Source organism: Neopsephotus bourkii, unplaced genomic scaffold (assembly GCF_033783945.1).
Source record: "Neopsephotus bourkii isolate Nb327-2 ecotype Australia unplaced genomic scaffold, CSIRO-AGI_Nbou_v1 NB_580, whole genome shotgun sequence".
In the NCBI taxonomy this organism is placed as follows: domain Eukaryota; kingdom Metazoa; phylum Chordata; class Aves; order Psittaciformes; family Psittacidae; genus Neopsephotus; species Neopsephotus bourkii.
Window position 1 is genome coordinate 954,078 of NW_026901081.1, and position 24,961 is coordinate 979,038.

The window sequence follows — 24,961 nt, forward strand, 5'->3', positions numbered from 1 at the left end:
AACAAGTCCAGAGGAGGCCACGAGGATGCTCAGGGGCTGGAGCAGCTCCTGTATGGAGCCAGGCTGAGAACATTGGGGCTGTTGAGCCTGGAGAAGAGAAGCTGCGTGGAGACCTCAGAGCAGCTTCCAGTGTCTGAAGGGGGCTACAAGGATGCTGGGGAGGGACTCTTCATCAGGGACTGCAGTGATAGGACAAGGGGTGATGGGTTCAGACTGAAACAGGGGAAGTTCAGGTTGGAGATAAGGCAGAAGCTCTTCCCTGTGAGGGTGCTGAGGCGCTGGCACAGGGTGCCCAGAGAAGCTGTGGCTGCCCCATCCCTGGCAGTGCTCAAGGCCAGGCTGGACACAGGGGCTTGGAGCAAGCTGCTCCAGTGGAAGGGGTCCCTGCCCGTGGCAGGGTTTGGAATTGGAGGAGCTTTAAGGTCCCTTCCAACCCAAAGCACTCTGTGACTCCATGTGATCAGGTGTAAACTGGCTGCAGAAATCAGCTTCAGGAGGAAAGGGAAGGAATTTGAGCTGTGGACAGCTGCATCCGGAGCTTGAAACAAGTCTATGCCATTCAACGAGTTTCCATCCCCAGCATCCCCTTCTCTTCACACATCAATGGGGATGGCTGAAGAGTTCTCATAGTAGAAATAAATTTATTTACTACAAGAAATCCGAGGTGTTTGCATGTTACAAAAATAAAAATGTACAGTCAGTGTCCCGAACCCCACCTTTCTTTTTAGTATAAGTTAGTGCTTTTTCAGACAAACAAACAATATATATACATTTCCAGTTGGTACCTCTCCACCCGCTCTGCATCTGAACAGTGCCACCAGCTTGTGCAGGATGGGGATCACAGAGGGACCCCCTAGATGGGCCTGCAGTGCACTTTGTGCTCATTGCAGTTGAGTTATTCAGAGCACGTAACTTGGTGTTCATGCTGCTTTCTGGTATGTGCAGGAGAGCTGGCCTGGAGTAATGTTTGTACCAGCTCACAGCTTCAGTTGCATTCATTTCTCCCTATTATGTCTCACCTCAGTGACTTCGCCATGATCCTTCCCATAAAGTTCCCTTTACAAGCACAGGGAATAAAAGGTGCTGCCACAGTGCAAGCCCTATCTTAACCCAGCCCTATCCTCTCAAAGACGGGATGAATCACACCACAAATGTCCTATTTTACTTTGCTGATGTGCCCAGAGCTGAGATAATCCCTTCCTTTGCCTCCTGTGGTTGGGACATGGTTGGTTGGGATGGGAGCCCTCCATGGGACCATGTCTCCAGCAAGCCGGGACCACAGGAACCTCCCCATTAACCCTCAATGGTCCCAATCACCCTTGTCTGAACTCTGGTCGTGTTGCGGTGTCTCTTCATCTTCACCAAACCACTTCATAAGACGGCAGAGGCTAAGAAGAGGTCTGAGGAATTGATTTAACCCAGGATCAAAGGTTTGCCTGAGCCTAAAATAGACCCAGGGCTGCTCTTACAAGAAGCAGAACAAGCAATTCCCAGTGCTGGGGTGAGGAATCAGCATCCTCGTGGCAAGGCTGGGCAAGGAACCCATGGACCTGGGCAGGGATGATCTCAAGATCCTTTCCAACCCTAACTATTCTATGATTCAGTGATAATTATAGAGAGAAAAACCAATTGGACCTTCTGCTGAAGTGTTTTATGGGTATTTTCTCCCTTTTACTTCGATGATGGGGGAAGCAAGGTCAAATCCAGACAGGACTGGGCTTAAGCTTAGCACCATGCTTATTGGCATGGCTCCTAAACCCAGGGAAGGTCAACCCTGTCAGAAAGGGATATGCTGACTGGCTCCAGCAGAGCACTGGGATCATGGGGAGGACAGACAGCGGCATCTGGGCAGCATTTTGGGTCCCACCAAGCCGCTAAAGGTCACAGAGAGCTGTCACCTCTAGCAATAAGGATGTGGCAGCATCAGCAAAAGGGGGTGACCAACGGTCTTTGTTTCTTTGCTGGAAACATGAGTCAGTAGTAAGGGGGTTAAAAACAAGGCATGAAGAGCTCACCCTACATCTTTAGGAGCTGGAGATGATTATTAAAGTCAGCAGCTAAAAGGAAGCTACGGGTCCCTAAAAGCTTTTCAAGGGTGAATATTGCTGTTGGGAAGCACTAATGGGTCTTTTGGAAGATGTTGACCCCACTGGAGAAACCTACAAGGGACCTGCTTGATGCTACCAGTAAACTCCAGTGGGATGGTGCTCCAGTGGGATGGAAGGTCCAGCAGCACCCTTTGCAATGGGAAGCCAGCCCTTGGACAGGAACTAGGAGTGCCATCCCTGCTCTGCCAGCAGATAACCAAAGCTTGAAGCTGAGACAGCATTTCTCCAGGGGCACGAAGCTGTGAGAAACCCTTTCCCATTGCATTTGCACTTGACTTCTTCATGGGCCTGTTTAGCAGAACCTCAGCTGACTCCTTTCATCAACCCAAAGCCTTTGCTCCTTTGCCAAGGCACAGATTCCCTGCTGCCTCTGTGCCAGGGAATCTGCAGAAAGGCAGATGGGTTTCTCTGGGGGGACCTTTTGCACACAGCGTTTCTGCTTTAGAAAATGATCTAAGGCGTTCAGGAAGTGAGAATCTTTGAGCAGATTTGGCCACCGTGATAGAGGTCACCCAGCCTCACCGGTGCAGAGATGCTATTCAGTGTTGGACACAAAGGCAGGCTTGGATGAAGAGGGTGATATGGGGTTTGTGTGTGCAACCACAGCAGCGTCTTCCTGAAAGAATACATGTGGAACAGCAACAAGCAGAGGAGTGTGTTTGAACACAGACCACGTTGAAGTGTGTCAAAGCCAAGGCACCACAACCATCAAAAGCCTTGGGCCCTGAACTTCCCTTCACCTGGGATGAACCCTTCTGCCATGGAGATGGTGCTGGCTATGCTGGAGCAGAGCTAGGATTTCACCTCCTTGGACAACGTGTCGGTGTCATTGCTGTTTTCCAGGTGACTGTTGGGCACGATGCCCAGTGCCATCTCATTCGAAGGCTTCCCTGGCATCTTGCTGCCTGCGAACTTCATGAATCGTTGTCCTGCTAAGAAATACAATATAGGGTCCAAGCAGCTATTGGTGCTAGCAAGGGGACGAGTCAACTTATAGGCTAAATTGATGGCATTGAGGGTCTGACAGCTCAAGTCCCAGCTCCGGAAGGAGTAGTACAAGGTACGAGTGACATGGAAAGGAAGAAAACAAACGATGAAGACCATCAAGACAATAATTATCATCTTGACCGACTTCTTCTTGGATCGGGATAAACGGGACATCCCCCGTGTGGGCTGCAGCAGCCTCCTCGCCATGAGGCAGTAGCAGATGATGATGATGAGGAAAGGGATGCAGAAGAGCAGCACCAGCATCACCGAACTGTAAATGACAAACTGGCCAAAGAGCTCTTTGCTGGACGTGTCGTGGCACGTGATGGTGTCCCGCTTCACGCTGGTGGTGACGAAGAAGAGCACGGGTGACTGGCACACGACCGTCACGACCCACACAATGACTGACACCCTCCGGGCGTAGCGGACGTGGCCCCACTGCAGTGACTTCAGTGGGAAGCAGATGCCCAGGAAGCGATGGATGCTGATGCAGAGGAGGAAGAGGATGCTGCAGTAGAGGTTGGTGTAAAACAAGAAGCGGACTATCTTACACAAGCCCACGCTGAAGGGCCAGTTGTCCCCCATGGCATAATAGTACACCAAAAGGGGCAAGGAGACCACATAGAGTGTGTCAGATATGGCCAGGTTAAACATGTATGTGGTGGAGGCGTTCCAGGTCTTGATCCTGAAGATGAAGAGGTAGAGGGACAGCAGGTTGAGAAAGAGCCCCACCACGCACACGATGCCATAGGAGACGGGCAGCAGGACGTACTTGAAGTCCTCATCAAATATGCACTTGTAGACATTGTCATCTGCAACACTTGGGTCCAAGGAGCTGTTGATGAGACTGGTCCAGGCTGAAGGAGTTGTTAGGTCCGCCATCGCCCTGCGGGGGAGCAAAGAGGCTGTAAGGACATAGAATCAGAGAACCACAGAATCAACCAGGTTGGAAAAGCCCTTTCAGATCCTCCAGTCCAACCATTCCCATCAGTGCCAAGGCCACCACTGCCCCATGGCACTGAGGCCTCGTCCTCACGGGGTGTGAACCCTTGTAGGGCCGGTGCCTGCAGCCCTGCCCTGGGCAGCCTGTTCCAATGCCTGAGCACCCTCTGGGGCAGGAATTGGTCCTCAGCTCCATCTAAACCTGGAGGTAGGGAGGTAAGGACATGGAGGTAAGGAGTCCATGGAAGAGGTGGGTTAGATTAGAAAACCCCAGCATCACCATACTGTAATACATTGAGTGGTCCACGCTGTCCTGATTACTGTATACTATTACTATACCCTTCCCTTCTTCTCCTGTAAGGGTGGCCACCAACACTTGGCTGTGTCTATCCAAAAGCTACCTGCAAGCATGTCTGGCAGACAGTGCCATCTCAGTGCAGGTGATAATGACTCGAGAGGTAGCAGTGCCTCCTGCCAGCATATCACATACCCATGAATGCTATGGCCTCGTTGCATTGGATGTTGACACAACCAAGACAGCATGAAGGACTTATGGTCAACCACATAAAGGGAGTTTTATTTATCCTCATTTTGCATCTGGAGCAAAGATGAATCATAGAATGGTCTGGGTTGGAAAGGACCTTAAGATCATCCAGTTCCAATCCCTTGCCATGGGCAGGGATGCCTCACCCTAGACCATGTCACCCAAGGCTCTGGCCTTGAACACTGCCAGGGATGGAGCATTTCCCACTCTCCAGCATCCCTGTAGCCCCCTTCAGACACTGGAAGCTGCTCTGAAGTCTCCACGCAGCTTCTCTTCTCCAGGCTGAACAGCCCCAGTGCTCTCAGCCTGGCTTCATACCAAAGGAAGTGTGTTCTCCACTGCATGGGCTCTGCCTGGGTTGGTTGTCGATGATGATGACGATGGGGCTTTAATAGCTTTAGTGTTGGGCTGATGGTGGCCACCTCACTAGTTCCGCTTCCTGGCCTTCTACAGCATCCCCACCACCAGTGAGTCCGTCCATGCTTGTGCAAAGCTTATGCATGGAAATGACCAATTGAGACAAGAAAAATGGACTCAGAAAGAGTCTCTGCAGACACACAGAGTCCATCAGTGTCTGCAGCAGGGACAAGGGCCCTTTTGTGCACTGGGGACAGCCCATGACCCAGCCGACACATGATCTGAGCTCAGCAAACCCATCAGCCAGGAATCAAATTAAAGGGCATTTGCCTCCCTTCCTGTCAAAGGAGCCGGCTTGATGGCACTGCTGTTCCCTGTCCTAGGGAGCCCATGGGAATGCGGTTACAGGGATGAACCCAGTGCATGAACTTGGAGAGCAGGACCTACTGCAGGAGAAAAGGTTTGACTAAAGGGATGAGTGTGTGGGACCCAAATCCCACCATGATTTTAGGTGGAAAAGAGCAATATCAGCCTTCTCAGCTAAATGGTGCAGCTCTAACCTGGTGCCACCACACTGTGGGATGCCATGGGCATGCCCTTTCCTGCTAACAAGCATCATTTTGACCCAGACAGCTACCTCCAATTCAGATCCTGCAGGGAAGGGGGCAGTGAGGGTTTCCTAGAAGGTGCCAACCTGGAGGATCTCTCACCCAACAGAAGCACTATGGCATTAAAAAGCACCTTGAACAATTCATAGGTGATGGAGAAGGGGTGGAGCGACGCCTCCAGCCCATCTCATTGGGATAACTCCATTGGGATCCAAGGACTGGATCAGAAAACCTCTCCAGATGTGTCATGGACGTGATCCCTGATGATGCTTCCCCCATTTGGCTGCTCTGCCCCTTGGGGCAGACCACAGGACGTGGGTAGAAACCACACGCACGCTCAGGCCCTGACTAATCTGCAGCATCTGCAAAGCCCAAACACATCTTTAGGAACCTCTCTGGGATGAACGTGAGGAGCCAGGAGCTGATCTTGCCCTGTCCTGGCCCAGGGCTTTGCTTTTCCTGCACCCAGTTCAGCTTTGGTCCCATCACCCTTTATCCCGCTTCCATCAACTCCTCAGCAATGGGGTTGTCCCTGTTGATGGTGCTGGGGCAGGAAACACTTTCCAGCTGCTTTCCTCCTCAATTTCTTCCTTCCCTTGGAGCTTTGCAGATCTGTGGCCAATGAGACAGAGGTTTCATCAATGATAACACAGGTCATGCAGGCCACAGTGACCAAGAGAAGCCACACAAGATGCCCTAAAGGGTGCAGGGAAGTTATGGAGCTCCAGACTTCAGCCTTGCATGTGGCTTATCCATGCCTTTACATTTACATTCCCCCTATCCTCTGCAGACAACCCATCACCCTGATGCTCTGAGGCATCAATGGGGGCAAGATCATGCCATCATCCAGCCCACCAGCAGCCCCAGCTAGAAAACCCAGTAAGTCATTTGAAACCCATCCATAAGGGATGGGGAACATTGTAGAGCATGCAGGGTAGCCCAGGCCATGCTGTGACCACCGATGTGCCAAGATGCACTTCTCCATCTGCAGCACAAGGAGCAAACAGGGCTAACTGCAGAGCAAACAGGGTAATTCCAGTGACAACCACCCTCCCCTCACAAAGCAGCCTTGTCCTTGTGCTCGCCCTCCTTTTCCTTCTGGAAATGCCAAAGCCTTTCTTTCTTTTTAGCTTTTTTTCCCCTATTTTTGCCTGGAATCACTGGACAAAACCTGCTGTGTCTGTCGGGGTGGCTGCAATCCACCCCCGTACCCCATCACTGCTGCATCTGCAATGAGTGAGCTGCAGAGGACACGGCCAAGGCACGTGAAGGCACAAGAGCTGGCAGCTGCCCTCGCCTCTGCCTACGGGCTGGGTGGCACAAACACAGCTCTTACAGTGATGCATGAGCATCAGTGAGGGGAGGGAGGGAGCAAGAGTGATGCCGGAGGATGCCAAGCAGATAAATCCCTCTATGACTACCAAATGATGCTTCAGTGAGGACCACCTGCATCTGCTTCATCAGGTACCTGGACATTGCCCTGACCAGCTTCCTCCATGCTGGACCATGAGCTGGGTCTGCATGAACCTGACTGCATCAGTTGCACTATCTCTCTACAGCACGGCCTTGAGCCTGTTTACCCCATAGGACACAGGGGGTTGCCCCAGAAAACGGGTACCATCAGCTGTAGTGGATGAAAGCAGCACGGGATAGGAGCCCTGCAATGAGAGGAGCTCAAGCAGGTCAGTGCTGTAATCACAGCAGCCACATGGCCCCAAATATATATACCCACAGGCATGTGCATGTGATGCCAGCATCCCTAAACAGCTCCTGTAACAGTATCTCCCGGGAATACTTAGATGAGTCAATATGAAGAAGGAGGGGGCTGTCATCAGAGAAGGTCAGGGGCAGCTGAGGGATGGGTAGCACCTAGGGTCAGCACAGGGGGATCATGTGTTGGACACTGAATCTCCAAGTAAAGGGCTTTAATCCTGGTTTCTGCCCCATTTTCAACATTCCTGGTGCTGCCCCAGTGGTCAGCATTGATCCGTGGTGTTTGTGCTTGGGAGCCTGCTACAGAAGTCATGAAAGCAAAGTGCAACCAAATCACAACTGCGATGAATATGTTTTTTCTTTGGGGAGTGTCTGATGTGATTTAATTGACCTTCCCCCATAATTAATGGGAGTTAGAATAATAGAATCACAGAATCCCAGCCTGGCTTGGGTTGAAGGGAGCTTAAAGCCCATCCAGCTGCAACTCCTGCCACGGGCAGGGACCCTTTCCACTGGAGCAGCTTGCTCCAAGCCCCTGTGTCCAACCTGGCCTTGAGCACTGCCAGGGATGGGGCAGCCACAGCTTCTCTGGGCACCCTGTGCCAGCGCCTCAGCACCCTCACAGGGAAGAGCTTCTGCCTTATCTCCAACCTGATCTTCCCCTGTTTCAGTCTGAACCCATCACCCCTTGTCCTATCACTGCAGTCCCTAATGAAGAGTCCCTCTCCAGCATCCTTGTAGCCCCCTTCAGACACTGGAAGCTGCTCTGAGGTCTCCACGCAGCTTCTCTTCTCCAGGCTCAACAGCCCCAATGTTCTCAGCCTGGCTCCATACAGGAGCTGCTCCAGCCCCTGCTCATCCTCATGGCCTCCTCTGGACTTGTTCCAACAGCTCCACGTCCTTCTGATGCTGAAGACCCCAGAAGGATGGATGAATTCACCAGTAAGACCTTACAGACTCAGCCCTATGTCCTGTCAGTGTGAAGCGCTGGGAAATCAAACCCATGCTCCAACTGCAATCACAGCTCCCATCACTGCACCCTGGAGGTCAAAACCACCATCCAGTGCCTGCATCTTCCTCATCAGCTCCTTTACAACAAACATGATGGGAGTGTGGGTGTTTTCCCTGCCCTAATTTATAGGCTTTCCCTAGACTCATCAAAATCCTCCCTCTGGATCAGGAACTACCGGAGGCACTGGGAAGCAAACGCCTGGCATCGCTTTCCTCTCCTTTGGGATCGTGGTTGAAACCCTCCACAACCCAAAGCAAACAGGCGGCGCGTTCGGATGCTGCTGAGCCCGCCTGCTTGGGAGACGTGAGATGGGACCAGGCTGACATTTGAGCCTGGCCAAACAGCTTGGGTTTCAGCTGCCCTTTTCCTTTGGCTCCTTTCTGCCACCCCGACCTTCAGTGCCTTTGTCCTCCAGGCTGGCTCCGGCCACCGGCGTGGGCTGAGGACATGCCCAGTGTCCTGGTCCCACCATCCCCATCACCCTTCAATGATCCCAAGGCAAAGTACATCCATTATGCATTACCAAGATACCCAAAAAGCAAGTTTTAAGCACCATAAGGCGCTTCACCCATTTCCCCACCTAGAATCCCAGACAATATCCCTATTTCATTCCCTATGGGTCTGACCTCTTCCCCATCCCCAAAATAACCAGAAACCCTCATTCCTCCTAAAATAAGCTTGTAAATAATCTGTGTTTTCCTTCTTTTCCCCACAAGAGCTCCTTGGAGGTGCAGAAATGGAGCAGCTCCATAAAGCAGCCCCGTGCTTCAGTTTCTCCTCCTGCCCCTAGGTTGAGAAGGAGCAGAGCTGAATTTTTCCCCATTAAAGGCATTTCTATGGGAGACATTCAGTTTCTTAAAGGGTTTTCAGTGATTTGGGCCAGGCTCAGAAAGGGACATGGAGTCTGGAGAAGACAGAGAATGACTTAGAGAGAACTTTGTGACTCTTTGCAGGTCAAACAAAACATTTTACTTTGAGCCAAATGGCTTTTTCCTTGGAATTTCTGGTTTTCCCTCAAGAAAATCCCCAAATTCCTCCCTGATTCAACCCCGCTTCGACCCTCTGCTTCCCAACTGGTTCTGAAACCTCCTGCCTTCATCTGCACCATGAGAGTCGATCCAGATTAACCAAACTGTGGCTTTAAAGCAAACAAGAGAAGAGCATTAAAGCCATCGGTGCTCATGCTCATAGAGCTGCCTTCATTGGGTTGAACCTGACTTGATTCCCAGCACAGCCCATTTCCAGGGATGGATCCTGCTGGATGTAACCATCACCCTGGCCAATATTTAATCCCCCCAGTAACATTTCCCTTCTTGCTATGGCAAAGGTGATGTTCCCTGTGTGCTTTCCCCTGCATCGCCTGCCCCTCGGGAGACCCTGCAGCATCCCATAGGCTTGGGGACAGATCCTATTTGATGCCCTAAACTTTGATTTCATTTATTGCAGGGGGAATTGCTCACATCCTTTGGGCTCCCCAGAGATAGAAAGGGGCCCTGTGCTGCTTTTGATACCAAGAACTGGACCCTGGTTTCACCCTCCATGACTTCCTGGTGCTCACCAGAGGAAGCAATGATCGGACTGAAAGTACAACATGGGACCAGTTTCTGGTCGATCACCCACTATTTTACCCTATAAACCCCATATCTGGGACAATTAACATTTCCACAGAGACCTATCAGCCTCGTACCCAAACCAAGGGAGTCACCCACCAACACCACCATCCTCCCAACAAAACCAAACCCATCAGGGAGATGATAACCAGCATCCGAGACCGGGGATAATGCGATTATCGGGCTCCACCACTGCACCAGCAGTTACTGGGAAGCCAAAGCAGCACCAAACCCCATAAAACCCCATGAAGGATGCTCTTTGGGGGATGATGCGGGGGATAATCCTCCATAAGGAGCATCCTATGGGAGCAAAGGGGTCTTTGCTTCATGGACCGGTCGCTGTTAAGGCTTTACCAGGGGACGGTGCATTAGGAAGGGATGGCGTGGCCGGCAGCACGCTTCGCTGCCAGCAAACTATTCATGGCTTTGGCTTTATGTCAATAACCAGAGATAAAAATCACACTGGGCAGAGACAGGGGAAAGCCACTTGGTGCCAGCACACTTAGAGATCCTTTTGGGGGGTTTATAACCCACTAAGTCCCAGGGTACAGCCACAGAAGCCTATTTAGGGGCTCCCCCTTTGCATTGGTGCTCTGCATCCCATCAGCTGAAGGCTGACACCCCCTTTGCTGGGGTATAAATGAGGAAGAGGAGCTCAAGGCGTTAACAAAAGGCCCTAATTTTGGTAGTGACAAACCTTGTGCCAGGGTCACCGTCCCCCAGGAGCGGGGTTGGCTGCTCCCTGCCTCATGCACAGGAAGGCAGCGGGTTGCCAAATGGGTTTTGCAATGAGCTGATAAGAGAAAGTGGAGCAGGAAGAGAAAGGGGACGTTTTGCCCTTAAAGCTGCTCCTGGGCGATGCCAGCCAGCATGCAGCTATGGGGAAGAAGGTGGGTTCGGAGCTATTAAAAGGAGTCAAAGGGTTTGAAGCCGGCGTCTCACTGATCCCGGTGCACCCCTAAATAGGTTACACGGGGACCCCAGCATGCAAAGAGGTGGAGAAACACAAGCAGGAGTAAAGCAGGGAGTCAGCTCCATGGTGCGTACAGGAACCCCCTGACAAGCAACCAGCGAACTCCCCTGGGAAGGGAGAAACCGAGCGGGGAAAGAGATTATTGGGGATTAAAGCACCAACAATCCAATCATTCAGGAAACAGAGGAGCCCCGGAGACTTCCTTGAGCGCTCCAAGTCAGCCCCAAGCCCATGCGGGGGGCTCGCTGCTCAAACACCCCCCTTTTGGGGCGCTTTGGGGCAGTTTTAGTGTCCCCCATCCGTGCGCACGGGGATGCGCTCCCGCTCCCGCACCCCGGCTCCCGTCCCGGTGTCAGGTCCTGCCCCGCACCCCCAAACCCCCTTGGTACCCCCCGCTCACCGCGCGGTTCCTGCCCCGGCCGCTCCGTGCCGACCGCTCCGCTCAGGCTGGCGGCGGAGGCAGCGCCATGGCCCGGGGCTCGGGGCTCGGTGCCACCGGGGCCGCGGCCACCGCGTGTGAACGGGGCCGGGAGTGGGGCGGCACCGCCCTGACCGGGGCTGGGAACGGGGCAGGACCCGGACAGCACCGCCCTGACCGGGGCTGGGAACGGGGCAGGACCCGGACAGCACCGCCCTGACCGGGGCTGGGAACGGGGATGGAACCGCCCCCCCCCTCCGGCCCCTCCCGGTCCTCCAGGGATGGGACTGGGGCAGGAATCCCGCAGCCGTGGATGGGGTCAGGGCTGGGAATGAGGCCGGAGACCTCCACCCTGCCCGCGGGTGGGGGCAGGACACGAGCCCTACCGCTCCCCCCCTTGTCTCCCCCCCACCCCGGGAATGGGGCCATGGATGAGAACGGGATTAGGGCTAGGACGAGGCTCCCATCCAAGGATGGAAGCATGGGCAGGATTGGGGCAGAAGACTGCCTACGAGGATGGGAACAGGGGTGCAATGAGGACAGGAGCCCTCTTTCCAAGGATGGGAATATGGGTAGGAGCAGGGCAGGAGCACCTCTTCTGGGGATGGTACCATGGATGGGATGAGGACTGGGAACAGGCCTGGGTCCTGCCCACCCAGCACTGAGGTCAGGCACCCCCCAACTGCCCCCCATGCAGGGACCCCAGAGAGCTGCATCCACCTGGAATCACCCTGGAGACCCCCCCCTGCATCCCAGGGGTGCTGGTACCGGAGCTCACCCCTGTAGCAGAGCCCACAGGCCCTTACCAGGGGCATGGAGCAGCCACACAGGGGCAAGGGGGTGCCAGGTTCATCCCTGGAGGGGCAGAAATGCCTCTGAACCAGGTGGATGAGCCCAGCTTGGGGGCCCTGCCACAGCCACCCTGATGTGGGCACTGTCCCACCATGGGTGGCACCAATCTGTGCCCTGCTGAGCTCAGGGAAGGGACCAATGCACCTCAGGTGATACCCCACAGCCCACCCCTTACCACAAGGGCTCATTTCCAAGGGAAGCAGAGGGATGGGGGACATGAGATGGTAAAGGGACCTTGAGGATGATTTTGGCCAGGTTCATCCTATGTCCCCTGTGGTGCTGTCACCTGAGCTGAAAGACCTTCAGGTCTGGGGACCGGGGTGGAGGGTTGGATCTGGATGATCTTAAGGTCCTTTCCACCCTAAACCGGTCTGTGATTCTATCATTCTATGGGGCTGAAGAACGAGCCCCATGTGCAGGTGGCCCAGTTGTTTTGCACTACCCTAAGCACAGCGAGAGCCTCAGCGCTCCCCTGTGTATTCCCCATCTGTGTCCATGGGCTCAAGCCAGATCCTCCTACTCCAGCAGCCGGATCTGATTTCACCCAGGAGCTCCTTTGGCCTCCTGGATATGGACCATAAAGCCCCAGGGGGGAGAGGAAGGGCACTGATGCCGTCTATTACTCAAAAGCATCCAGCTAAGGAGGCATTAACTGGTGCAAAGAGGATATGGACATCTGGCACGGAAACTGCTGCAGAGATCTTGGTGATGGACCTTCATGCCAGAAAACAACAACAAAAATGCCTGCTTCCTTCTTCTGATGTCATTTGTTTGAGGAGGGAAAACAATACATCACCCCGCAGCTATTTGGGGCTGATAAGGGAGGAAGGAGAAGCTTGCTGCTTGCACAGAGGGAGGCAGATGCCTGGGCAGAGCAGGGAGGATGAGGGTGATGAAGCTGCCAAGCAGTGCCCCACTGGGGTGGCAGCGTGGTGCCAAGTTAAGGCCATTCCTTTGGGGTTTGGAAACACTTCTAGGGCAAAGAATGGGGTTAAGCAGATGCTGGTTTCACCGTCCAGATCCTTCACCCCTGCTGCCTCTGAAGGAGGGGTGATGTGCAGGGATGATGGATGGAGATGTGGATGGTGTAATGGGTTCAAACTGAAACAGGGCTGAGCTCTTAGGCAGAAGCTCTTCCCTGTGAGGGTGCTGAGGCGCTGGCACAGGGTGCCCAGAGAAGCTGTGGCTGCCCCATCCCTGGCAGTGCTCAAGGCCAGGTTGGACACAGGGGCTTGGAGCAAGCTGCTCCAGTGGAAGGGGTCCCTGCAATGAGCAGGGTTTGGAGCTGGAGGAGCTTTAAGGCCCCTTTCACTCAAACCATTCCATGATTCCATGCCCAGGGGTTCATTGTCTGCCCTCACACAAGCCCCATCCCATGGGGTGCTCACTGCTGCTCAGCAGCCATTGCCTGGAGCCGTCTCCTCCAGCCGATGCTCCAAGGTCTGCTCCTTGCAGCTCCTCAACGGCAGGATGAAGCCAAGCAACTTAAGACAGGAGGAGGCTTTTTGGTGTCAAGGGGTGATCAGTGAAGGCTGCAGCTTGGTGCTTGGGCTGCTTGGCAGCGCAGTGCTGGCTGCTTCACAAGCAAGAGGAGATGGTTTCCTAACAGCTTGTTTGGGGCAGGGAAGTTCTCCCCTGGAGAGTTCTCATCCCAAGCCTGGTTAAAGTCTCAGCATCCTCCAGCAAGCAGGAGCTTCCCAGCTTCTCTGCATGGAAAAGCCTTTCCTTCCCCTTCTGTTGTGCTTTCTCGCCTTTGTCCACTCATCTGGGTGCAAGGGAGATGGGAGGGGGGGTGCTGCCTTCTGATGCCCACCCTAAGCCACCTTCATCATTTCCTTCAAACACAGAATCACAGAACCCCAGACTGGTTTGGGCTGGAAGGGACCTTAAAGCTCCTCCAGTTCCAAGCCCCTGTGTCCAACCTGGCCTTGAGCACTGCCAGGGATGGGGCAGCCACAGCTTCTCTGGGCACCCTGTGCCAGCGCCTCAGCACCCTCACAGGGAAGAGCTTCTGCCTTATCTCCAACCTGAACTTCCCCTGTTTCAGTCTGAACCCATCACCCCTTGTCCTATCACTGCAGTCCCTGATGAAGAGCCCCTCCCCAGCATCCTTGCAGCCCCTTTCACACACTGGAAGCTGCTCTGACGCTGGTCACCCATTGCCCACGAGACCCAAAGAGCCTCCTCTCCCTACAACCTCCATTCCCCAGCTCCCAGGCAGCTCCAACAAGCACCGGATGCTTTAAATCCAGTCGAGAGGAGCACAGGGGAGGCAGCAGGTACCCAATGGAGCTGAGCTGGAGCCCAGCCCCTCCTCAGCTCCATTCCCCATCTGTTCTGGCAGCACCACGCGTTTCTAAGATGCTTTCAAAACATTTCCCCGTTGCCTGGCAGGGAGGAATGGAGACACCGGGGGGGGGGGATGCTGGGCAGGAATGGGAGGATTGGGAAGGTCGGGGTGGCTGATAGCAGAGCCCGGCGCTGCATCCATGGGCACAGCTTAAACCCGCGGTGCAGGAGGGGATCCCAGCAGTGCTTGGGACAAGCTGGGGTAAACCACATCCCTTTTCCTTGCTTCCTTTTAAAGCCGTCCTGGAAGCAAGGGGGGAAGTTGGCTGGTATGTGTTGGGTTGAGCCCTCAGAGCTGCTTCACGTTGGTGGGAGAGGAAAGGGTTAGCAATGCTCATCTAAACCTATGAAAGTGTGCGCTTGCAGCCCAGAAAGCAACCGGATCCTGGGCTGCATCAAAAGGAGCGTGACCAGCAGGGCGAAGGAGGTGATCCTGCCCCTTTATTCTGCTCTCGTGAGACCTCACCTGGAGCACTGTGTGCAGTTCTGGGGTCCTCAACATAAAAAGGACATGGAGCTGTTGGAACAAGTCCAGAGGAGGCCACGAGGATGCTCAGGGGCTGGAGCAGCTCCTGTGTGGAGCCAGGCTGAGAACATTGGGGCTGTTGAGCCTGGAGAAGAGAAGCTGCGTGGAGACCTCAGAGCAGCTTCCAGTGTCTGAAGGGGGCTGCAAGGATGCTGGGGATGGACTCTTCATTAGGGACTGCAGTGATAGGACAAGGGGTGATGGGTTCAGACTGAAACAGGGGAAGTTTAGATTGGAGATAAGGAGGAAATTCTTTCCTGTGAGGGTGCTGAGGCACTGGAATGGGTTGCCCAGGGAAGCTGTGAATGCTCCATCCCTGGCAGTGTTCAAGGCCAGGTTGGACGAGGCCTTGGGTGCCATGGTTTAGAGTGAGGTGTCCCTGCCCATGGCAGGGGGGTTGGAGCTTGATGATCTTAAGGTCCTTTCCAACCCAAACTATTCTATGATTCTGTGATAAGTGCAAAATGATGCCCTGGCCCATGGGCATGGGTGTTCGGTCACTTCTCGTTGTTGCTTGGCTGGTGAGGTGTTCAGCCACTTGAATGGGAGGAAGAAATATGCCCTGTGTGACCAGGCATGCAGGAGGGACATGTTATGGGAGAAGGAGGGATATCCCACAGGAGAAGGAGGGACATCTCATGTGAGGAGGGCATCCCACAGGAGAAGGAGGGATATCCCACAGGAGAAGGAGGGACATCTCATTGGAGAAGGAGGGACATCCCACAGAAGGAGGGAAATGCCATGGGAGCAGGTCTGGTATTGCAGCTTCCCAGTGTGGCTGCGATTTCCCTCCAGGATGCTCTAACTCAGGACTATCAGCAGCTCTGAAGGATGTATGAAAGTCATCAAAAAGCCCAATCCAGCTGGAGGATGAAGCATCTCTTCATGGGGGTGGATGCTCACAGGGTGGGCAGAGGATGAGGTCAGGTAGGGTTGGTACCCACTGGGTGCTTTGGAGACTTGGGAGGATCTTCCCAGCAGCCAAACAAGCTCCAAAGCAGGGCTGGTCAGAGAGTGAGAGAATCCCAGCCTGGTTTGGGTTGAAGGGACCTTAAAGCTCCTCCAGCTCCAAACCCTGGTCATTGCAGGGACCCCTTCCACTGGAGCAGCTTGCTCCAAGCCCCTGTGTCCAACCTGGCCTTGAGCACTGCCAGGGATGGGGCAGCCACAGCTTCTCTGAGCACCACCTCAGCACCCTCACAGGGAAGAGCTTCCTTATATCCAATGTAAATCTCCCCTGCTTCAGTCTGAGGGAAAGAGGTGTTGGAGTTGGGAGTTGGGGCTGGAAAAGCACCGTGTCCCTCTGTCCATCCATCATACACAAGCGCTTCTATATGAACATCCTCCTGCCCTCCTGACGTTAATGGTGTTTGAGGGAGCAGCACCCAAGAGCCACAACCAAGTGGCTTGGTGGGTGCTGAGCACACAAAGGGACCCTCCACCCTTTTTCCACTCACCCTTCAACAAGAGCCTACAAGTGGATGCAGATGGGGCGCAGTGCTGCTCTCTGGGGCCACATCCAGCTGGGGAAGGGGCACTTGGAGTAGACCTGATGCACACGATGCTCACTGGAGCAGCTGCAAGCAGAAGGCTTGATCTTCTCCCCATTGCTTCAGCACAGAGCTCTAGCATCTGGGTGTCCATTTGTCACTCTCCAGCACTGGCTGAGGGGGTATTTTTAGCCCAGCTTTCATTTCCTCCCTATAGACCACATGTGATGCCCCAACCCTCCTCCTCCAGCAGCCATGGGGCTTCAGAGCAGGAGGGCAATGGAGCTGCCAGGCTTCGAGCCGCTCGTACATAGCCCTGTTATTGGAGGCATTTCAAACTCCAGCATCCCCCTTCCTGAGGAGGATGCTTGTAAAGACCAGTTTGGGCTCTGCCACGACCTCCCAGGCAGCAGGAACAAGCTGCCAGGCCCCGACACACAAGGATCCTGTTGTGGCCAACAGTGCTGCTTCTATAAAGACCTTAAACAGACCCAGCACAGCGGGGAAGGTGTGTTAAAATTACCCCTTGCCTGGGGCTATGGGTGCTGTGGGCAGCACAGGCCGGTTGCCAGCAGGCCTGTGGTGGTGGTGTACCACAGCCCATGAAGGGAAGGAGAAAGGGGGGTCACAAGGATGCTGTGAAGCCCCATAGGCTCCCAAGGTCAGCCTTCCTCCCCTGTGGGGTCAGCTCTGCTGCTGCTGACCCCACTGATGGCTGGCTTAGAATAGGAGATGTTGAGTTTTCTGCCAAATTTGGTGCTTTCTCTTCTGCATCTTCCCCTGGGACTGCTCAGAAAACACTAAACAAGACTGGGATTAAACAGGCAAACACAGCAAGGTCTTATTCAGAGCTGGGATTGGGATTTACATCAACAGGAGGTGCTGGGTAAGGCGAGCAGGAGGAGACGTTGCCCTGAGCATGGTTGGTGCTGCTGGAAGGGGTTGTGCACTCAGCCTGGTGTCCAAGAGGGCAGGTTAGAACATGCCCTGAGACCAAGGCTGAAACAGCAGCAGTGACCCATCCATGGGGGCAACAGCACAAGAAGGGATGCAGAGCTGTTGGGGCCAGTCCAGAGGATGCTGAGCAGCTCTGCTCTGGAGCCAGGCTGAGAGAGCTGGGCTGGGGCAGCCTGGAGAAGAGAAGGCTCCTGAAGGGGAGACCTTAGAGCAGCTCCAGTGCATAAAGGGTTTATGGGATCCATGTAATGATCTAAGCCTAAAATGGCTCTTGGGAAGATGCTGCCCTGAAATGGTTTCATTTCTCCATTTGCTGGTGAAGAGCTGGGCAAGCAGGAGCCCAGCCATGGATAGAACCCTTGAGGTGGGACACAGTGGGCATGGGCAGCTGCATCATGGGTCCAGCCCAATGTGGAAGCACTGCCTTGTACCACAGTGGGTTTTGCTCTGGCTCCTCCAGCTGGAGGCTGGTTCTTGAATGGGGTGGCAGGACCCCCATCGCATCCCATATCTCCTCCTTTTGATCCATTCCTCATGGAGGACCCAGCAGATAAAGGCCACAGAAGCTCAGGAGCAAGTTCCCTTTGGTGATGAGGGAAAAGACTTTTGGGGTCATTATTCTTGCTCTCAGCTCCCAGCAGCAGGACCACGGGGACCAGTGCATGGTCGCAGCCTGGAATCCCTTTGTTCCCCCCAAAATACTTGTTCTTAATATGGGACTTTTGAACTCACTTCCTTCCTCTCCTGCTTCAAAATAACCTTTGTGTCCTCAAGGAGATTCTTGCTGAGGTGACCCAAGATACGGCACTGGGAATAGAGATGGATGCATGGACCTCGGAAAGCCACTGCTCCCTGTGGATGCTATGGGGTGGGGATGCTCCGTATCCAGTTGAGCCCAGCAAGAGACTTGCTCCCAGACTGCCCAGGCAGGGATAGGAGAGCACACACACAGGGTATGACAGGATGTGTCCAAGATGTGCATGGTCCCTTGGAGATGTCCATCTAAATCAGTGTTTCAAATGGGTGAAGGAGTCAAACTGAGCCCCTCCTCAGACCCCAAACCGCATGCACCCTGATTTGATGGGTTGGTGAGGATGGGAAATGCAGCATTCCACCTCCACAAGACCCCAACAACCCTCCTTGGGGACCCGTCCTGCCTCCTGCCCTTTGGAAGTAGGTTGGTGACACCCAAGTCACTTACCCCATAGCAGCATCCCCATGGTTACAAATCCCATTTCAAGCAGACCAACATCAGGTCCATCTCAGTCTTCAAGGAGAATCACAGAATACTCAAGGTTGGAAAAGACCTTTCAGATTATTGAGTCCAACTGTTAACCTAGCACTGCCAAGACCACCACTGGACCATGTCCCTAAGTGCCACATCTCCACATTGTTTGAGTACCTCCAAGGATGATGACTATGACTTCCCTTCCTGCAGAGGATGGCTGCAACTCAGCTTCTCCATTTTAACCCCCCATTCTACCATCCATTTTCTTGCATTTTCCCTTATTTTCTCATTGAAAACACCATTAAACCCAAACTGGGCTCAAAAAGCCCACCCTGACGAGTGCAATGCTCAGGGACTGACATCTCCCTGGTTACGACTGGAACTGGGAGGGAAGGTGGGAAATTGGGTCCACATGGATTTCTCCATGTCCCTGGGTAAATGCAGGCTGATGGTTGATGCTCCATCATGGACATGAGCTTCATTTAACCTCCAACCAGCTGACAGAGGAGGCACTTGCTTTCCCATGTCTACCCCATGATAACCCAGCCCTGCAGAGGCAGACCAGCCCAAAGGCTCACTCCCAGCTGGTGTCCTTGTCAGGAGGCCAATATTGTTATCAAGGGCCTGGCTGGTGTTTCTTATTTGGATCTTTGCCACTGCAGCTAAAATAACTGGCCCACCGCACCCAGCATTTAAAGGTCATGTTCCAGGGATTAATCTAGAGTGTCTCAGGCCTGCTTCTGGGCTTGGGATCACTGATGGACTGACATGGATCAAGAGCATCACAGTGCTGGGTCGGGTCTGGGACCCCAGTACAAGAGGGACGTGGAGCTGTTGGAGCGAGGCCAGAGGAGGCCATGGAGCTGCTGCGAGGGCTGGAGCAGCTCTGCTCTGGAGCCAGGCTGAGAGAGCTGGGCTGGGGCAGCCTGGAGAAGAGAAGGCTCCTGAAGGGGAGACCTGAGAGCAGCTCCAGTGCCTAAAGGGGCTGCAGGAAAGCTGGAGAGGGGCTTGGGACAAGGGCCTGTAGGGACAGGGCAAGGGGAATGGCTTGAACCTGCCCGAGGGGAGACTGAGCTGAGCTCTTAGGCAGAAGCTCTTCCCTGTGAGGGTGCTGAGGCGCTGGCACAGGGTGCCCAGAGAAGCTGTGGCTGCCCCATCCCTGGCAGTGCTCAAGGCCAGGTTGGACACAGGGGCTTGGAGCAAGCTGCTCCAGTGGAAGGGGTCCCTGCCTGTGCCAGGGGTTGGAGCTGGAGGAGCTTTCTCCCAGTGCAGAAGATCCCTTGGCCAGGAGCAAGCAGGTCTCCAGCACCAGGTTCAATGTCCTCAGCAAGCAGGGGTCAAGCTGTCAGCACCACTCAGCTAAACAGAAGCCGGTTCCTCTGGGTCTAATGGTTATTTCCTTGTAAAGCCGAATCATGAAATCACAGATTCTATTCACAACCCTTCTTTCAGTCACTGGCCAAGCAGCCCTGAGAAGCCCACCCTTTGGAGGCAATCGTTTTGGCAGAGAAGAGATTCAGAGCAGCCCTGCGGAGAAGGACTTGGGGGTGCTGGTCGATGAGAAAATGAACATGAGCCGGCTTCAGTGTGCACTTGCAGCCCAGAAAGCAACCGTATCCTGGGCTGCATCAAAAGGAGCGTGACCAGCAGGTCGAAGGAGGTGATCCTGCCCCTCTGTTCTGCTCTCGTGAGACCTCACCTGGAGCACTGTGTGCAGTTCTGGTGTCCTCAACATAAAAAGGACATGGAGCTGTTGGAACAAGTCCAGAGGAGGCCACGAGGATGCTCAGGGGCTGGAGCAGCTCCTGTATGGAGCCAGGCTGAGAAAGTTGGGGCTGTTCAGCCTGGAGAAGAGAAGCTGCGTGGAGACCTCAGAGCAGCTTCCAGTATCTGAAGGGGGCCTATAGGGATGCTGGGGAGGGACTCTTCATTAGGGACTGCAGTGACAGGACAAGGGGTGATGGGTTCACACTGGAACAGGGGAAGTTTAGATTGGATCTAAGGAGGAAATTCTTTCCTGTGAGGGTGGTGAGGCACTGGAATGGGTGCCCAGGGAGGTTGTGAATGCTCCATCCCTGGCAGTGTTCAAGGCCAGGTTGGACAGAGCCTTGGGTGCCATGGTTTAGTGTGAGGTGTCCCTGCCCATGGCAGGGGGGTTGGAACTGGATGATCTTAAGCTCCTTTCCAACCCTAACTATTCTATGATTCTATGACAACTTTGTTCAGTTGTTCCTGTGCTTGCTTTTTGCCCAGACACGTCCTGAAACCAAAGGAACAATTTTCCAAGCTAAATACAAGCAGAAAGCAATTGAGTGCTTGGTGAAGAGGTCATTGGCTGGGGAATCCCTAAATGAGAGGAGAAATTGGGCCTCAGGAGCAGAGGATGTGTAGACAAAGAGAAAGGGAAGGGAAAGAGAAACGATGATCCTTAATCTTCCTTTTAGCAACGGAGGGAGGTCTCTTTGGAAAGGAGAAGCTGAGCTGCCTTTTCTGGGCTGCAGAATGAATGGGTGGAGGATGTTCACCAGCAGACACTGCCCAGCCTGGTCCAAGTCAAGGGGAAAGCTCTGGGTTGACAGCGGGATGGACCACGAGCAAGGTACCCATGGGAAACAGATGATGGCTTTGCTCCCATTCAAGATTTGTCCCACCCATCGTGGTATAACCTGGGCAGGGCCTGGGGGCACAGTGTAGGGTTCACACATTAGGATGTTGGAGGACACCCAGGACATGGTCTGGACATGAATATTGCGTCCAGTTCTGGGCCCCTCAGTTCAAGAAGGACAGGGAACTGCTTGAAAGAGTCCAGCGCAGAGCCACAAAGATGTTTAAGGGAGTGGAACACCTCCCTTATGAGGAGAGGCTGAAGGAGCTGGGTCTCTTCAGCTTGGAGAAGAGGAGACTGAGGGGTGACCTCATCAGTGGTTACAAATATGTAACGGGTGGGTGTCAGGATGATGGAGCTAGGCTTTTTTTCAGTGATATCCAGTGATAGGACAAGGGGCAATGGGTGTAAACTGGAGCATAGGAGGTTCCATGTGAACATCAGGAAGAACTTCTTTACTGTGAGAGTGCCAGAGCACTGGAACAGGTTGCCCAGGCGGGTTGTGGAGTCTCCCACATTGGAGATATTCAAGGCCCGCCTGAACAAGTTCCTGTGTGATGTACTCTAGGTTACCCTGCTCTTGCAGGGGGGTTGGACCAGATGATCTCTTGAGGTCCCTTCCAACCCTTGGCATTCTGTGATTCTGTGATTACCCTCAAGCTGGTAGCTGAAAACTGAAGCACAGGCTCTTGTAGTAACAACAAAGCACCGCATCGTCATGGGGATCTACCTCTTCCTGGAGAGCAAACACAAGGAGACCCTTCCCTTAACTAAAGTGCTTGCAGGTGCTTCCTGGTGATTCCAGGCGTGGGGACTGGCCAGGTTTTCCCTCTCAGTGCGTCATTCCTGGGGCGGCCATGGCAGAGCCTTGGGATGTGCTTGGAGCCACAGCACGGCTCTGTTCAGAGCAAAGGGACCATCTGATAAGAACCCCCCTGGAATAGATGTTTTCAGGAGCAAGGGTTTGCAAGGGAAGTGGAGGGAGATTTACCTCCTGATAGGGAGCCACCAGGGAGAGGGATTGCCTCTCCCAGCCCCTCCAGTTTCCATTGCAGTGAGTCACTCACCTTCCTGTGGTAGGAGGAAACCCTCCTGCTCTCATGGAGACCTACACATTGCCTCTCCACCGACCTTTCCTTTGGAATGAAGCAGCTATTTTGGGATACAATGACCTGTTTTGGGATACAATGCCTTGTTTCTTCCTATGTCCCCCAGGGCCAACAACGGGAATCCCCGGCTCAGTGGTGACCCTCCATAGGACTCTGGCTCCGTGCTCCCTATCCCATCCCTATGGTCCAGTTGGACCAGTGGGAAAAGGTAATAGGCAACTCTGAGCAAAGCTCCCTGCTTGTGTTAACCAGCTCAGCAGAGCCCTGGAGCCCAGGGCAACCTCTGCATCCCCTCACAAAGAGCAGGGTGAGGGATCTGTGGTCATCTTCCATGTGCCATGAGGAGGTAGGGCATGGTTATCTCGCATTGACATGGGTTTAGGGCACCTGAGGGACCTAATACCAAGCTGATGGGTGTCCTCCGCTCTTAAATTCAGCTCCCAAAGTAACCCTAAAGCCCAGCTGGGCAGTGTGACAGGGCTGAAAGTGTGGGACCAGCACCCCCAGCTATCAGGGCACAAGCTCTGCACCAAGCTCTGCCCACCTCCAAGGTGCCCATGAGCTCTGTAATGGATGGAGAGCAGCACCACAGCTGGAGGCTGGTTGACCTTCCCTGCTGCAAATGCACCCTTCTGATCTGGGGGCAACTTGTGGCCACCAGCTGCCTTCAGCCAACCACCCCATCCTGGCCTATTGCACAAAGCCAGCATGTCCCAGGGGCAGGACCATGCACTTGTCCCTATTGAACCTCTCCAGGTCCCTCCAACAAGTCAACCGTGCTCCACAGCCTGGTTTTGTTCCCAACTCGCTGAGCATTCTCCATGCAACCGTTTGGGTGGTTACAAGAGCGATGCTTGAGCACGTCCTGGTCCTCCAGCCCTCACTGGAGCGTGCATGAGAGGGTACCAGAAGTGCAGCTGCAGTGGGACATTGCGTCTACGGGATCAACAGCCCAGAAATGAGGTTAACTCTTCACATCCCTTCTCCTTCCAGTTGTCCCATTCACTTCCCAGTGAGTTCATGGTGTTCAACCATCAGGGAAGAGAGAGGAGAAGTCATCAGGAGTTTACACTTGTTTTAAGAGGCGTTTCATGATGCTCATGCGTGTTTGCTGAGGTCTTCTGGGGTCAACTCAGCACCTGGGGATGCTTCATTGCTGCCAACTCCTTATCCAGAGGGGCTCCTTCACAGGATGGTGGCCCTGAACCTGTTCTACCAACATGGAAACACTCCCTGAACCCTGCTCCTTTAAGCACTGGGTATTCCCTGTCCAAGCAGCACTTAACCATCCTTTTGGTTGAGGTGATGTTTTGTCCTGCTGCTTTGATTCAGTGCCCATGACAATGCTGATGGATGCTCCTTGGTTTGACCCAGCTCTTCTCTGGCACCTACAAGGGTATGGGGAGCATGGATTCACCCACAGACCCTCACCATGGTTGGGGTTAGAGTTCAGCTGGGAGGAGGGTTAGGGATGGGGTTAAGTGATGCTCCCTACCCCCTCTTCTTTCAGTGTCCAATGGAGATCCCATATAGATGCATTACTTGGGTAGGGGATGGCCACTGCCCCTCACCCTTTTGGGGTTGCCCTGTCCTGATTTCCCCAGCCTTGACCATCCCTATAAACACACACAGGGACCTTCCAGCTCAAATCCAGCTCTTATGGGCATCACCTCAAGGCGTCTGGCCAGCATCTATATGGCCAGACTTAGTTCTGCTCTTAGAAGACAACATGTAAGCCATGTCCCTAAGCCACCCATGGGCTGTTGGCAGTGTCCCCAAAAGACAGTGAGGAATGAGTGGAATTCTGAGGAGGAGTAGGACAAGAGGAAGCCATGGAGGGCTGACACACATGAGCAAGGCAAAAGTCTGCGTTTAGGGCTCAGAAACAGGTTGGTCCAAGGGGCTGCCCATCCCTAGGCAATGCCTTTTGCAACTGGAAGAGGGATGCTCAGGAGAGGAAAAATGCTCCCACATTCTGGCAAGGGCAACTTTCACCCCAGGCACTGTTTTCTTCCCAACCTCATCCAATGAATCCATCTCAGCCAGAGCATCCCCTAACCCTGTACCTACAACGTTCATCTCAGCTCGTGCAACCGTGGCGACTGCTCATGTCCTATAACCATTACTGATATCCCAGATGCTATCCCAGAGCTGGGAGCTGGGGGCATTAAAGAGACAGGGTGTTCCTGTTTGAAGGGCTCCCTGTTCATGTCCCAACCTGAGTTGGGCCCTGCCATGATCAGCAACCAAGCACAGCACATGAGTCAGCCGTACCCTGGGCAGTTTGGGCATGTAGAGAAGCAAACAGCACCGGCAAAACCATGAAGGCAGCAGCAGCAGCAAGCAAGGATGGAAAGCCTTCGACTGCATGGTTTAGATGCATCCATGCTATGAGCACACCTATGGGATCTTGGGGTTCATGGCATGATGTTACTCATGCAGATGTAGCCCTTTTGAGCTCTGTTAAGCAATGCATTCCCAGAGGTGCATCTTCCCCCTGGATGCTGGAGAGCCGGAATAAGGCTTAGTTAAGCTCATGTTTATGCCTCTAAATGCTGGGGCTTTCCGGATGC

At 53.8% G+C, this 24,961-nt stretch overlaps 1 protein-coding gene across 1 annotated transcript; it reads right to left on the minus strand.

Moving 5' to 3' along the window:
* Positions 1-621: 621 nt before the first annotated feature.
* On the minus strand, positions 622-11,335 carry P2RY2 (purinergic receptor P2Y2). Its single transcript, XM_061351424.1, has 2 exons — positions 11,255-11,335; positions 622-3,981 (listed from the first exon to the last, which is right to left on the minus strand). The coding sequence occupies exon 2, from the start codon at positions 3,975-3,977 to the stop codon at positions 2,901-2,903; it is 1,077 nt and encodes a 358-aa protein (XP_061207408.1). The 5' UTR covers positions 3,978-3,981; positions 11,255-11,335; the 3' UTR covers positions 622-2,900.
* Between the last annotated feature and the right edge of the window lie 13,626 nt (positions 11,336-24,961).